We start from the raw sequence: 15,516 nt of genomic DNA on the forward strand, positions 1-15,516 counted from the left end.
GTCAAAGCCGTTAACCCGCGCCCTGCTGGGGGGGGGTGTTTGAACACCCCCCCTTGTGGTTTTTCGCGAATATCTAAAAAACGGCGGCGCGGAGCGCCGCCGTTTTTGGTACACCTTATCATAAATCAATTCTACACATGTTGTGAAAATTTCAGACCAAGGTCATTCAAGGTCAGGTCACCAGGTCACTTGAAGTGACCTCACCTCATAAAAAGTTTCAATGTCTGTCATAGCTACACCGAGTGACCGATCGCTTTGAAACTTTCAGCGATTGCTAAGAGCAATAGTATGTACAAAATGTATACCTCAGAATTTTGATATCGATGACCTAAGGTCAGGTCAATTTTGCGACCTCCCCATTATAAGTCAATGGGAGAAAATTGAAATGCGCCTCTTTTGGACGAAAGACATTATAAACACTCCCAAACACCGAATTACAAGTGGTTTAGACACACTGAACATGAAAATGGTGTCCGTGACCCTTGCTTATGCCCTGAGGTCATCTTAGGTCACGAATGATATCTAACAGTTTTTCGCGAATAACTTTTGATAGAGGCGTGCTAGAGCGATGAAAACGCCTTAGATGTGTTCAGCTCGACGATACGGATCGACTGATATGCAACATGACCCTTTCCGGTCAGGTCATGACCTTGACCTGAGGTCAAATTTTCAAGTTGACCTTTCAAGGTCAAGTTATAGTTCATTCGATGCGTCTTGACGAGAGGAACACGATGCCGGTAAAAGTAAGCTCGTACAAGGCTTGGGTCAAAAGTTATTGCAGAAAAACTGTTTCCGAAAAAATCGGCTATTTTTGCAGTTTTTGCCCCCTGCAGGCAAAACCGTTGACGTTAGGTCAAATCTGAGAGAATTATTCAGAAAGGGCGTTAATAGGGCTATCGAATGCGCTTTTCCGCGGCGCTGTAGCTCTATTGGTTCCCGAGTTATGCGTTGGCTTCTTGGAAGTTTTCGACATTCGACCTGGAAATCGGCGAAATTTTGCCTTCAATGACCTCTGGTGACCTGACCTTTGACCTGACCAAAAAATTGACCGAAGTGATTTCGTCATTATTTTTGACGCTCTTTCGAACGCCGCCTTCCGCGTATCGCTACGTGGCCCAGGAGCCGAGTTACAAGGGGGGGTGTTCAAACACCCCCCCCCCCCCCAGCAGGGCGTGGAAATCCAGGACCCCCAGCCGGGCGCGGGTTAAAGACCTACAGACGTCAGTCACAGCCGTCAGTCAAATGAATAAAGGGCCCAGAAATGTCCGTCAAAACCACCAAAGGCACACAGGCCGGACGTCAAAGGCGTCCAAGATCCATGCAACGTCAGTCATTAGACGTCAGAGGCAGTCCGGGGATCAGCCTTGTAGGGCAGAAGCAGCATGGGGTGAAGCAGGCAGTAGCTGAGGTGAAGACCAGACGCTGATGTGTCTTAGACGGGTAAGAAGCGCCAGTAACAGTAAAGCGCACATCATGCAGCTGCAGCAGGTGCTTGGAGCTCGAGAGAACAGGGATAAGGAGTTATCGAATCGCAGCGGCTCGCCAGATAATATATTAGTTGACTTACTTCTTTTACTACAAGAGCTGAAGAGACTCGAAATACAAAGCCTTATGAAAACATTCAATGATATATGAAGTATCGTCGGTCCACCGCCTCCCATATTGTTTGACCAGTTGGTGTACTTCTTAAAATTACGACCGTCTAATATTTCATTTCAAGCCTCGCCCTCTGTGACACGCCCGCCGACCGCCGCCACTGGGCCAGGTAGTCGTGTCACCGCCCCCTCCTCCCCTCCCCTCCCCCGGGCCACCCAGCCGGGCTGCACCGCCGGATGCGCCGCGTCGCGTCGCGCCCGGCCGCCCCACCTGTAAATCTCCCCTATCGGCGAGCCGGCTTTTGTAGCCCGCGTAAGCGACGCCGATTTATCTGAAATGGAATCGGCGTCGGCAGCGTCGGCACCGTCGACGGCGGCGACGGCGGCCAAATTTCGGCGACAGCGGACCCGCGCCGCGACATCGATCGCCTGCACGGCGCCGTCGAGCGCGATGATTTAGAGCGGCGGTTATTAATTGTACAGCGTCGCGGCCGCGCAGAATTAGGCGCGCGGCAAAATCGGCGGCGCGCCGACGACGGAGACGTGCCGTAAATCAGCGTCACGTCACGGCTGGGTGTGACGTGACGTGGCCGGCCGGCGGCGGCGGCGAGGCGCTGTCTGAGGCCCGGGTGAGGACGGTGCGGCGCTGTAGGTCGTGGTCCAACTCCGGCCCGCCGCGGTCGCCCAGGTCGAACAGGACATTCGTGATCACATGGCTGTCAATGACACCCCATTGGCCGGTCGGTATGGTTTACGAGCTCGGCCGCTGGCCGTCGGAGCCGACGGCTCGCGCGGGCCCGAACGACGGACGTCGGGCGCCGGTATTTGGTGCACCCGCCGCGCTGCGTGGTCCGCTCCGCTCGCCCCCACCGGCGGCGCTAGGTGTGCTCTGAATGCCGGCCGGCATACCCGGCTGGGCAGGTGCAAGGTCCGCGGTCGGCAGGTCCTCTCCACCGCCGCGGCTCCGCTGTCGAGTCGGCGGCGACAGCAGCCACTCTCGGGCCCGCCAGCAGCGACCGGCATAAACAAACGAGCCGGCCGGCCAGCCCGATCGGCCGCGGCCGCCGCCGCAATGAAGCAATCGATCTCTCGGCACGACGCCGCTGGCCGGCCCAGCTTGTGCAGAGGCAAAGCGTGATGCAATGCTCACTGGAGGCGGTGCAGGCCGCTCATGAATGGAGCTGGCACGCCACGCGCGGGGCGCGGCACGGCGCCGGCCGGTCACGCCGTGTCTCGGCCGGCCCGATCGACCTCGACCGACCGGTCCGGCGCGACCGCGACCTTTGGGGTTCGTGAGTCCGGCACCGCAGGGCGGGGGTGGGGTATAATCAGCCCGCGGCCACAAACCCACCGGGGGTCACTAATGAGCTGCCATAGCGGCGAGTACGCGGCGTACGGCAGTGTCGTGTCGACAAGCCGTTTCCGCGGGAAGCGCCGCAAACGAGATCGTGTCCCGCGGCGCGGCCGACCCACCGCGAAACGGCCCATGGACGCCGCACCAAGACAAATAAAAATCAGCCGCCTGCCGTTTGATGGCATATGTCACGGAACTGGCCGGGTGCCCGGTCGGCGTCGAGGTGACTTCATAGTGACAGCAGTGGCCGCGTGCACCACCGCTTACGATCACCCAGAGCATCCAGAGGTTGTTACGTGAGTATCAGTCACAGCGGCGGCTATCATCGTCACTACCGCCACGAGTCCTGCGGCGGCGGCGGCGGCGACGGGGGCACGGGTCGAAAGAGCTCGGCCGGTTCCAATTTCCTGCGCCACGCCGACCACCGGCCGGTCACGGGCCGACCCGCTCGCGTGTGGCGGTCGCATTGCTCAGCTCGGGGCGTGTTGCAGCTCAAATGCATGTGCATTTAATTGCATTGGCTTCTCACGTCGGCCGGCTGAGTCCGCCTCTATCATACTTATTCCGCATTACGCCTCAGACGTGCTCTCCTTCGTGTTACCTACACCAACCGGCTTCCCGTAACTACTTAGGCGTTAATTCTCTGACCCGTACCATCGACACTGGTTCAGTCATTCCGTGAACGTCACGAGCGGCGGGCATTCTGGTGAATCACGAGCTCCGTGGGGCGCCCGCTCGGCCGCCGCCGGCTCCCTGGCATGACGCCGTAACGAGGAGTGAGCGATGACTCAACGCGGGCACACTACGAGCCACAGACCGAGCTATACTCCTCATCGCCGCCGATTGCCACTACGCTCCATTACGCATGCCGTAATGGCCTATTCGAATTCATTACCCTAAATTCATCACGGATAATTACGTGCCAAAAGCGGCTTGGTGGGTCGGTTAAATTCCGCCGGGTTTCTAAAAGTACCAGGTGAGGTCAGGGGGTTTCGTAATTGACGACCGCCCCCACAGTCTGGTAAAGCGGGCTGGCCAGAATGACCCATAACCCAGACCAACAGTAGCTGTTTGACGGGAATATGGAGAGAGGTGATGTGCCGAGCAGCACGACTAAAGCCATGTTCACACGGGCGGCTTTTGGCACCCACGCCTCGGTCAGGTTTGTTACAGTAGCCGGCTCTCACTGTAGAGCCGATATCACTTATGGCATCGAGTGGCATCGGTTCACCGCTCGAACCGAACGAGATGAGCCGGGATATCATTCAAACTGACACCGTCACACTTCAACATTCCAGCGGTCGGGGGTCCTGCGATCGACTCGGTCCGCCCTGGGGAGCGGCGCCACTTAACGTCATAACTGCGCCGTGCTAGTCGCCGATCGACAGCTATTTCGGCGACCGAACGCTGCTCACCGCCTTCAGCCTTCCCGGCACTGAATCGTTACTCAGCATCGGCGACATTTCGAGGCTTCAGCGTCGGAGGCGAATTTAAATCTATTCCCTGTCGCGGCGAGACGCGCTTCTGCATTCAAAGTCACCGCGCGAGGCTGGCACCCCGGTGAAACCATAAGCTGACATAAACATCAAACCGGCAACATTAAATGACCCTCCCACCGCGTTCATGGTCCATTTAATGTATCCGAAATAAACGGCGAACTTCTTTCTTCCCAACTTGCTCCGCTAGAGTTATGACACACTGCAGCCGACACCCCATTTCTGAAGAATTACATAACAGTTAATGGCTGGACTTGCATCCTCCGGCTCGGCCGGGACCCTCCAGACGCCACGCGCTTCTGTGCGCCCTTTGTGCCTCTACCCGTGGCGCGCGCGTCTCCCGCCGGTCCGCTTTGATGGTGCCGATGTTCCATTGGACTCATTGTGGCGGCCGGCGGCCGACCGGCGCTCGCGGCCCGCTGGTCCTGGCCGGCGCGGCGCGACGGAAGGCGGCGTAGAGTCTTCCGTCGCGGTCCGGCCGGCGGGCCAATGTAGCCCGGCCGCGTGGACGCGCTAATAGGCGCAACGGCGTTGCTACATCATTCTAACGAATGGATCGTAACCGAAAACGCACTTATGAGTTTTCTGAAATGTGCCTTTTATGGAGGAGCCACGACGTCTTTTTCGACTGCCTTGACCGAATGACCGACACCGAAAGTGAAACTGCCAGGCCAGGGTTGTATGTGCACGGCTCTCATAGCGGTCGAACATAACGGTTCCTGCACTGAAAGTAACAGCGGTACGGCCGCGACCGTAACCGCGATCCTGCAATGGCACGCGGCTGCAAGGATACTCAGTTGGAGCGGAGAGGGACGTCTGGACCGTCTGCAGGCTGACCGGCTGGAGGTGTCGGGCCGCCGCCGGCCCTGCCAAGTGGGCGGTGTTGCAGCACGTCCCCGCCGCCACCTCGGCAGCGAACCGGCATGTTGACGTCTTTTGCCGCTTTTTCAGTCCCACTAAACGTACCATGGCGCATTAAATGTCAAGAGGTGTCCCATCACGGCCCATAAACGCACCCCGAATGGCCCAAAGTGGGCCAGTAAACAGCCGCAAACTATCACTCAAACGGCTATCCCTCCCCGGACAATGATGTGTGCTTCATCCGTCATAAAATTCACTCCCAAAGGACCATCAAAAAGCCTAAACATTGTCATATCGGTGATAGCAGACGCATAAATAATTCACACGGTAGCTCTGCAGACGACCAAGTCACGCCAGTGTGACAAGAAACGTAACAAAGTGACGCTTGGATGCCCACTGAAAGACGCGTCGCCTTTTCAGGTTTCCCAGCTCGTTTGAAATTGGCTAATTCGTCTTCGGTTACAAATTAATTATCCCTTAGCCTGGAATCTCCTTAACGGCCTATGGAGGGGATAAATCTCCCGTTTCACATACCATCACAATTTATGTGACAAAATAATTTAGGGAGAGAGTGCGCCCAGCCCCGTTCGAAAGGGGCTCAGAACAACTCTTTAGCAGAATCCCCTAACTGGAAATAGCCAACTGCTTCAAAACTGGACCTGCACCAAGGAGCTTTCCGTGGATGCTAGAGTATCACTGCGACGAATACTAAATACGGGAACGTGATGTCAAACGACAAGATAAATAAGTAAGAGTGTGTCCTCATTTTGGCACATCGCAAATTAAATCATCACGTATGGTTCGTGTGCCTAACATAAACATGAATACATCATCCGCAATATGAAATCACCGCAGCTGATTATAAAACTCAGCCAAGCGTTACTCGATCCAGCCGCGAGTGTGCCCAGCCCACATCGCCGTCCAGACAACACTATATTTGCCGTCTGACATGAGCCAAACAGTGCGCTGCAAATTCAGATGACTCAAAATAAACAGCATATTTCGAACGGGCCGGTCGCTGCCTTTCAAGTCACAGTGCATCCGCTATAACAGAACGGCAATGCGTCTGTCTGTGATCTGCGCCGCTGTTTTAAAAGCAAAATAAACCGAGCTGCGAACAGCTGGCTGCCTCGAGGGGCGGCGTCTCGCCACCTGAGCAGTCACTGCTCGCGCGAAACAGCTGCCAGCCGACGGCGAGACGGCGCGGTACGGACGAGAGGGGCGCCGAGAAAACGGTGGGCCGATCGGGTACCCGTCAATGCGACCGAGACGAGACCGGGACCAGACCGGGACCAGACCGGGACCAGACCGGGACCGGATGGGACCGGCGCGGGACGGACGGGTCCGAGGACAGTAGCAGATGATCAGCTGACTGCCAGTGGCGGACGGCGGGCGGAAAGCGAATCTATAACGAGCCAAGAAAGGACCGAGAGCGGACGGACAGTGGTTCGAGCCCGGCCGACGACTCCCTTTCCAGATCCGATGACGACTAACGAGGTCACAATTAACGGGCCCCGTCGAGAGGCCGCCGTCCAGCAGCAGACCACGCCAGCGCAGCCCGCGGGTGTGGAACTCTGGGCCGTTAGTAGACAGTCTTTGTGGCAGCCGCGACGGCGGGACTCCCTCCCACCGGCGGCGGCGCGGCTTTTGCTAAATATTGCGATATGAATAAATCAGAAGGGCGGGGTGGCATTCGTCTTTGTTGCTGCTGGGTAGCGGCGGTGGCTGAGGAGGCGGCGGGGGCGGCGGCGGGGCGGATCACTAGCCACTGTTCAAAGCAGCGGCGGCGGCGGTGCTTGGCGGCGTCTGTCGGTCGGACCTGCCCCGGGGGCATCATGAACGAGCCGTGCACATTGATCGTCATTTGACACCGGCTGTGCACGTGACGGGCCGGCGGTGACAGGCGGCCGCCGCCCGGCAACCCAGCGCCGTAAAATGCTTTACGAGCCGGCTCGCCACGAATATGGAAAGTCGCCGCCGCGATGCGTAACAAATATGCAGCGACGCGGCGCGGGTGGCGTCGCGGGCGGCGCGGGACCGCTCCCCGCTGGGCGGCGGCGGCGGGGCGGCGGTGGGACAGTGGGACGGGGGCGCGGTGGAGCGGTGGAGAGGCGGCGCGGCGGGACGGTGGGGCTGCGGCAGCGCGGTAGGGCGGCAGGGCGGCAGGGCGGTGGGGCGGTGGGGCGGTGGGGCGGTGGGGCGGTGGGGCGGTGGGGCGGTGGGGCGGTGGGGCGGTGGGGAGGCGGAGCAGGGCGGCGGTGGGACAGTGGGACGGCAGCGCGGTGGGGCGGCGGTGCGGCGGGATGGTGGGGCTGCGGCGGGGCGGTGGGGCGGCGGGGCGGTGGGGCGGTGGGGCGGCGCGGTGGGGCCGCGGGGCGGTGGCCGCCGCCGACAGGCCGGGGCGGTGTAGCCAGCCGTGCCGGCAGGCCAGCCGGTCGGCCGGCCAGCGGTGATGTACGATGCTGCCAGTAATACCATATAATTTGGTGTCGGCCGTCGCGCCGGCTCGCCGCTGCCGATTCGCAGTCGGTCCGCCGAGTGACCGGACCGCACAGCGCGCTCCGACGGTCCCCGCTCCGGTGCGGTCCGTCCCCGCGGCCGTTCTTTGTGCGAGCGACAAGAAAAGGCCATCCCATCTCGTGCTGGGCAGCGGCTCCGATGCTCCGGCGACTGCTCAGCCTATAAAACGATGATTTATGGCCGAATTTCCGACTAAAATTGGGTGACAAAAACATGCAGAGAGCCGACCGCACTAAATCACGGTGTCCATTTCTTGCAATTCGCACCGGAACAAGACAATTCACACCCCGCTGCGCGCAGCCAGGAGGTAAAAACGCCGCCCAATATAGCCTCCAATAGCGGGCCGTCCCCCGGCCGAGTCGGGAAACGTGCTGCGGTACATCACGACCTTTCATTCCCGTCACTGAATCAAATTGGACGTAAGAAATGGACTCGGACTCTCGTGTTAGCATGGCTCTTAAGGTATGATCTAGGCCCTGTGAGCGTTAATGTTTTAACTTAATTTTACCCGTCGGGGATCTGGCCAACTCATTTCTGAAATAGCGCTGTCTGCGCAGGCTCACCATTTAGAAATCACTTAGGGAAATTTATACCCAACTGCCGCACCGTATCTCTGTATCAATTAGATGACACTCAGCATCTAATGGCTGACGGCTTCTGAAGTGAGGGAGGGCACAAAACTAAACTCGCTTTATCGCGCTGTTTCGGCGCGGACGGGGTGAGACCCGTCCGCGCCGTTCAAAGACCGGCAGGGTGGCCGGCCTGGCTGGCCAGTGGCCGCGGGCGCCACTGCTAGCCACTGCGGGGCAATTTGTCGCGATACTACCGCGCGTGCAGTTACGACAGGCTGGCTCTTTCTCATTGGGGAGGCTATATTTCATATGCCCGAGCGCTAATGGAAACTAAAACTAAGTAATAACAATGAAAAATCGCCTTCCGCCCTGGCACTGCCCTGGCGAAGCCGTTTCAGATGTCACTTTGGAAATCACCATGTAATGAATAGACATTTTATCACCGCTTTATTGTCGTTTGGAGATATATTGATCAGCATTGAAACAATGTGCCAGACCTGATAAAAGTAGCAGATTGAGCACAAGTGAAGGCTCAGCAGATTTTGTCTGGCGTTCGGGTAGGTCGTAACTGGAGGCCAGTTATGTACGCTGGAAGAAGTTACGCGCGTAAAATGACCTCTTAGCGGTCGGATGAAGCCGTACGATTGAGCCATCAACTAAATCGGTTCCGTCATCACCTAACCGCACTAACCAAACAGCTAAAACATCCCTAAACGCCATTGTCGGCATCGCTGCCATCCGGTGGCCGCTGCCATCACTTCTGCGGCAGCACCGGGAGATTAATTCCCAGCCCGTAACGGCCATCCTACCAATAAAACTCGTGTTTGGGTAAACTTTTACGGCCCACTTGTGTCAATACTAATGAATATAGAGCGTGTAACTGCCGAGGAAGCGGAGCCATTGGCCGGCGCTCGGAGCTCGCCGGCCGCTCGAGGCTCGTCCGGAGAAAGGTGCGCCGCGATTGGGACGGCGCGTAATAAAGCGATCCAGCGCGCGCCGCCGGCTGGCCAACCGCCGTCACGCACTCTCGGCGGCCACGCAACAACGCTGCGTTAATGGACGAGAGAGGCCCGTCGGGCGCGCGCTAACGGTGCGGCGGTGCCCATTACGGGATCTCGAGCGGCACGTTAGGGTCACACCGAGTCATGACGAGCTGTGACGAGTCATTACGACGAGTCTGTATGAGTCGTGCGAGTCGCGTCGGGCGGCCGGGCGGTTGGGTCGCAGCTGGTGCGCGACAGAAATTCGAGCCGGCCGGCCGGCGGCGGGCGTGGTCGGAACGCAGCCGGGACAGTCGGACTGGCCGTCGTAATTGCGACTTGTTTGCTTTTCGGGTGTATTGATCAGGGCGCCGTCGGGACACGCCGGGGGAGACGGTTTTTGGAGACGGGCCCAGTGCAGCCAGCCGAGATCAATGAGGCCGGCTGGGCGCTGATGAGACAACACAGGGAGTGGCGGACTGAGACAGAGAGGGACAAACAGACATACAAAGGGGCAGGCATGCAGACAGACACAGACAGACAGACAGACAGACAGACAGACAGACAGATAGACGGACAGACAGAGGCGGAAGGATGGGGAGACGGACTGACTATACCAACACAGATGGATTGAACACCAGGCTAGAGACTGAGAAGTTGGTAGGAAACCCACAGATCCCGTTATTCAAACGGTATTAATGGGAAGCAGACGTGCCGAACCATCATCCAAACCACTCAGCCGCCTGACCTGACCTCCGACCCGGCACACGACCGGTCCCGTCAGTCCCATCATCCCCGTCAGTCCCATCATGCCCGCCTTTCCCATCAGCCCCGCTGGCCCGTCAGTCCCATCAGCCCCATCAGCCCCGCTGGCCCATCAGCCCCGCTGGCCCGTCAGTCCCATCAGCCCCGGCAGCCCTGCAGTCGGCCGGCAGTGATAAGCCGCGGGCGAGACTCGGCGGCGACCGGGCCAGCTCGCGGCCAGCCCGCATATTTCAGTCTAACGATGTCGCTGAACATTTTTGCGTCAGCGTGGTGACGCGCCGAGGCAGCCAGAGTTACGGACGACCGGCGACCGGAATATTAGACACGGCGCAGGCCCAAATCAATTGTGTTTCCCTGCGCCACTATTGTAAAAAGCCTCTTCGACGCAAACACTTGCCGGAGCGGCTTAAGCGCCACGCGCTCTGAGTGTATTTCCACGGGCGATAAATTTGACTTCGCCGCCCAACTAAATTATGGCGAAAAGCTGGAGCAGAAACCCTGCCTGAAAAATTAAACTGTCAATGTGTCTCCATAAATAACGCTACATCCAATGAGAGACTTATGAAAACTATGCTTAACATGAGAATGGAATGGGTGTTGTCAGACGCAGTACCCGGCTATCGTTTAAGGTTATTGAAAGCACTTGAGCGTCTGAGCAGCACACGCATCGCAAATTTTCACTAGCCACCCTAACTGGCAGAAACAATATTCTAATGAGTCTCTGCTTCGTCTCCCGGTCTCACAGCCCTGATTAAGTCTGAATTCGATCCAATTTACTCTATAAAAATCTGACGAGCCGCGGCGATTAGAGAGGCCATTTAGGGGTTTGCCGAGCCGTTTTAGCATTGTCCGTGCGTTCCGGCGCCCGAAAGCAGGGGGTCCGCTGACAAAGCGCGGGCAGCCCGGGCGGGGGAGACCGCCGGCGGCACGAAATTTACGGCCGAAAACAGGTCCGCCCGCGTCAATGGTGCGGAAAGACGGCGACACAAAAGGAACATGAGTTTAAAGGAATGCGCCGGGCGGCGTGCTGCTGCGGGCTGCGGGCGGCGCCCGGCGGCCGGCGCGCGGGGCCGTCCCAGCCGAAAACTCACCTGCTATCGCCATCCAGGGGTAGATGGGTGTGGTGGCATACTGGCTGGGCTGCTGCACCAGCTGCGAGCCCTGCTGACCGGTGTTCTGGTTGCAGGCGACCAGCCAGTTGGAGGCGGCCGCCTGTCGGTCGCGGCTCGGGTCCACGCCGGCCCCCGGGAGACCCGGGAACCGGCCGGCGCCGGCTACGGCCGCGGCCGAGGCCGACCAGCTCGGCAGGTCCTTGGAGCTGTAGCCGTTCTGCTCCTTGGAGCAGTCGACTTTGTACGCGTTGGCCGACACATCGTTGGTGGGGTAGAGTTTGCACGCACTGGCCGCGTCGTTGAAGGGCGACTCCTGGCTGCGCGTCTGCTGGTAGTTCGGGAAGCCGAGGAACCCGGGCGGATAGCCCTGGTCACCAGAGCTCCTCTGGTAGAATCCACTCTGTTCGAAATACGGACGGAGCGCAACGTTATTGTCACCCATGTCACACACTGCACGCGGCACACTGAATGAGCTCCGCACCAGTCCGCCAGCCGCGAGCCCCGTGTCAGTCGGCCAACGCGCGCTCACCAACCACTAACCGCTCCCACTAACTTACGATCAGCACTACTCGACGAGTATACTTTTCACTACGATGTGCTGGATAAAATTTTACTGCTAGAGAAGTCCCACAGTAAACAATCCAAGGCCAACCCGGAAGGCATATTTTCAGCCAATCAGAAGCCAGAGCGTCACTGGCCGACGAACGCCCCAGCTGCGTGCGCACGAAACTATAGTCCCTCTACGTCACGGGGCCTCCCATGGTGAGGGGAGCTGAGCGAGGTGACCCGCAGCGCACTCTATCGGCGGAGAGCAGAGATTACGCTTTGAGCGACTGCCGCACAGACAGGAGTGGCAGCAGCGGACACGTTCACTTGATAGAGCTGCCACATTTCCAGACGAACCCGAAACAGGGTTCCGTGCGTATGTTTGTCACATGCAGTCATATGTGTTTTTGCGATACAAAATCGTGTTCATAAAATTTTGGAAGAATTTGAACAAAGTTGGCATAGCTCTCCAGACGTAACTACCTACTTTTATTTTCATCTTTAACCCGCGCCCCGCTGGGGGGGGGGCAGAATCTGCCCCCCCTCCCGTTTTTCGCCAATAACTTCTAAACGCGTTACGTCAGCGACGTCAAACTTTCAGTACCTTATCATACATCAATTTGACACGTTCCCTGAAAATTTGAGCGAAATCCGTCGGAAAATTTTTGAGAAATTGACGTTTTAGTGACGTCATGTTCGCCATTTTCGCCTCAAAAACGGCAAAATTTCAAACGCCGCTAACATCCTCATTTTTAAAGGAATCAAGACGTAACAAAAAAGGTTATACGTGATTCTACTTTGTCTATCAAATGGCTATCTCGGTTTTTTGAAAATTTTGGATTTTAGCCAAAATTTTTCCAAAAAACTGACTTTTTTGGGAAAATATTTATAAAATCCAAAATTTTGAGTTTATCGAAAAAACCGGAATATATGTCAAAGAAGTGGTCTATGTGCACCTACATACCAATTTTTAGAAGAATCGGTTCAAAAATGTGGGAGTTATTCAAAATTTTATGACGTCACGACAAACAATTTTTTTTGAAAAATGATTTTTTTTGGAAGTTCTAGACCTCGTACGGAAACAAAAATAGCACCATTCGATTCGCCGTGAAAAACTGCATCGGATAGACACCTTTTTAGGCCTTAACAACCAACTTCAAAATTTGACCTCACTTGACCTGATCTTGACCTGAGATCGACCTGAAATTCATCCAGAGGTGGTCCATATCACTTATTGAGTGTGCCTATTGAATTCCATGAGTAAAATGACCCATAAAACATGTGTCGCACATGCCCTTTTCTATATTTTGTTTTTGGTGACCTGACCTGACCTGACCTGACCTTGACCTTGACCTTTGAATGACATTGTGTGCAACGAGTATTGTCTTGGTAGTCTAAGAACACGTTTTGGGCAATCAGTCTCAGTCCATTCTTCGGCAACTACGGTGCAAGGCCGATACTGTAGAAACTTGCATTTTGTACCCTTGACCTGACCTTGACCTGACCTCTGACCTACTTAAGCAAAAAAAAATTGGGCTCTTAAGATCCGCCTTGTTGAGAGCTTTCGATTGCCGTTTTCCCCGTCTTTCTACGACCATCGGTTCGGAAGTTAGACAGGGGGGGCAGAATCTGCCCCCCCCCAGCAGGGCGCGTATGGCTGAATAGCCCAGCGGGGCGCGGGTTAACGGGCGTTCCCAGCCGGCTTGAAATAGCCAAATGGGGAAGGGGCAATCGTCAACGTTGATGATTGGCCATCTGGAGCTTGTCATTTTGCATACATTTACTCGTACTCTAAAATTGTTATGATGGGAAGGGGCTAAAAGAGGTAGTGGCCGAAGTGTCATCCTGCCGCCGCCAGTGTTATCAAACAGCGTATAACCTGACCTTAATCAGAGCCACGCCTTCCAATAGTTGTACCAAGAGCCCATGAATGAAAGATGATGATATATCATTAATCAAGCACAACCAAGCTAGAAGGCAACAATTCTCAAATATATATCATGGGAGACACATGTTTTAAAAGAAACTATTCATGAGGTGAGGCCAGATTAAATCAAATGGAGCTTGGGAAAGTGGCAGCTCTATGCATGGACTTATGTCACATCACACATGTACCTACGAAAGGATGTCGATGGCCGGATAAATAAACAGCTTTGGATCAATATCATCAACTACAGCATTTGAAACCAAAGACTACCAATGAACAGTTTTTTTTTCATTCTAAATTTTGCTGTACCTAACCTAAACCTGCAGTACCTAAAGGCGGGCTCTTTCAGGCACAGCCACAGACCTAATTAAATATATCATGAGCTTCGGTACCTGTGTCTTTATTATCTACCTACCTGCTACCAAGCAACCCAATGAAAGGTCCTATCGTGTAGCAGATTGTGTCACATGCGACTTTGTTTTGTTTCTGGACTAGCGCTGAAAACAAAACATTTCACTGTTCCCCATGTTTCATTTGATGACCATAATTGGAAGATATTTCTATTTAACTTATGGCAAAATATAAATATGTATGTGGTTGTTGAATTCATGTAAAAAACTATTTAAACACAGCCTTAACATTATTGGACTGCTATTGCTGAGAAGTATTGGTAAATATGGGTATAGGTACCTGATTGTATCGATTGTAAGACAAAACATATTGTTCAAATGATTGTGATAGAGCTGGCAGGCACTTCTTTAACAAGATAAATGCGACCATAATGTGAATAATTAGACAGGTATTGAAAGGCATGCTGCGTCAGGAAATGGTGCGGAAAAAAATCGGGCATACTCGTAGGTGTGACTGCACCAACCAAACAATTTCTCGACACTACACACATGGATAAAAACTTTGCTTATGATGTGCTGCGGCACCCACATGAACAAATTTCTTCATTGAAATAGTGTGATGGCGACAGTTCAGTTCCGAAGCCGTAAATCAGCCGGTATACTGCGCCGCCGAACCGCAGTGTGATGCGGCACAGTCTATCCCGCATTACGCAGGGGCATCCTCCAGCCATAAACTACCGGGCTGGCGACGAACGGAGACGCCGACGCGCGCAGTAGGCCATAAATCAGTGGTAGACTGTGCCGCGACACTGATCAGTAGTGCGGAACAGCCTACCGATTCAGGCGTTTGATGCGGTTAGCCATAAATCAAGGAGGCAGTGGAAATTGGAGACTGCATCAGGTGTTATAGCCCACTTAGTCAATGAAAGAAGTGTGAATGAGGAAAGCGGGTTCCTGGGGATAAAGCGCATGTATGAATATAGAGTGTTTTTGGAGTATTACCGTAGTTTCGTGCAACTTTGACCACCAAGGGCAGCTTTGGTCCACGCCTGGAAAAATTATTTGTTTTGCTGTAGCTTTTGACACTTACCCAGTGCAGAAAAGTTGTTATTATGGTTCGGTAAGACTGTTCACCGGTTACCTTTGGGAACAATCCTCAGTTAGTCCTAAGGCCAAGCTGAAGGGCTAGGACAGGTTAAAACAACCCATGAAAAAATCAACGGAAAATTAGGGTTGGCTAGGATCCAGTGAGGACAGTAAACGGGTGCGCAAGTAGTGAACTTGTGGTTTCCAACTTGTGGCGGTTATGGTAAGCTCAGAAAACACAAAAATTCAGAATGGTTACTCCTTTCTTTAAAATAATAAAATAGGTGGACAGCGTGTTTCGTTTTAGCAACCAAAGGAAGGCGCTGCCCGAAGTATTATTACGGAGCGAGCG

At 55.1% G+C, this 15,516-nt stretch overlaps 1 protein-coding gene across 3 annotated transcripts in view; it reads right to left on the reverse strand.

Moving 5' to 3' along the window:
- The window catches only part of LOC122377757 (homeotic protein ultrabithorax-like), a 197,020-nt gene that overhangs the window by 39,604 nt on the left and 141,900 nt on the right, over window positions 1–15,516 (reverse strand). For all 3 annotated transcript variants that reach the window (XM_043358150.1, XM_043358149.1, XM_043358151.1), the window contains one exon: window positions 11,235–11,655. In XM_043358150.1, the coding sequence (XP_043214085.1) occupies window positions 11,235–11,655 (421 nt within the window). The remainder of the gene's footprint in view (window positions 1–11,234; window positions 11,656–15,516) is intronic.

This window comes from Amphibalanus amphitrite, unplaced genomic scaffold, assembly GCF_019059575.1.
Source record: "Amphibalanus amphitrite isolate SeventyFive unplaced genomic scaffold, NRLGWU_Aamphi_draft 000050F_arrow, whole genome shotgun sequence".
Classification (NCBI taxonomy): Eukaryota; Metazoa; Arthropoda; class Thecostraca; order Balanomorpha; family Balanidae; genus Amphibalanus; species Amphibalanus amphitrite.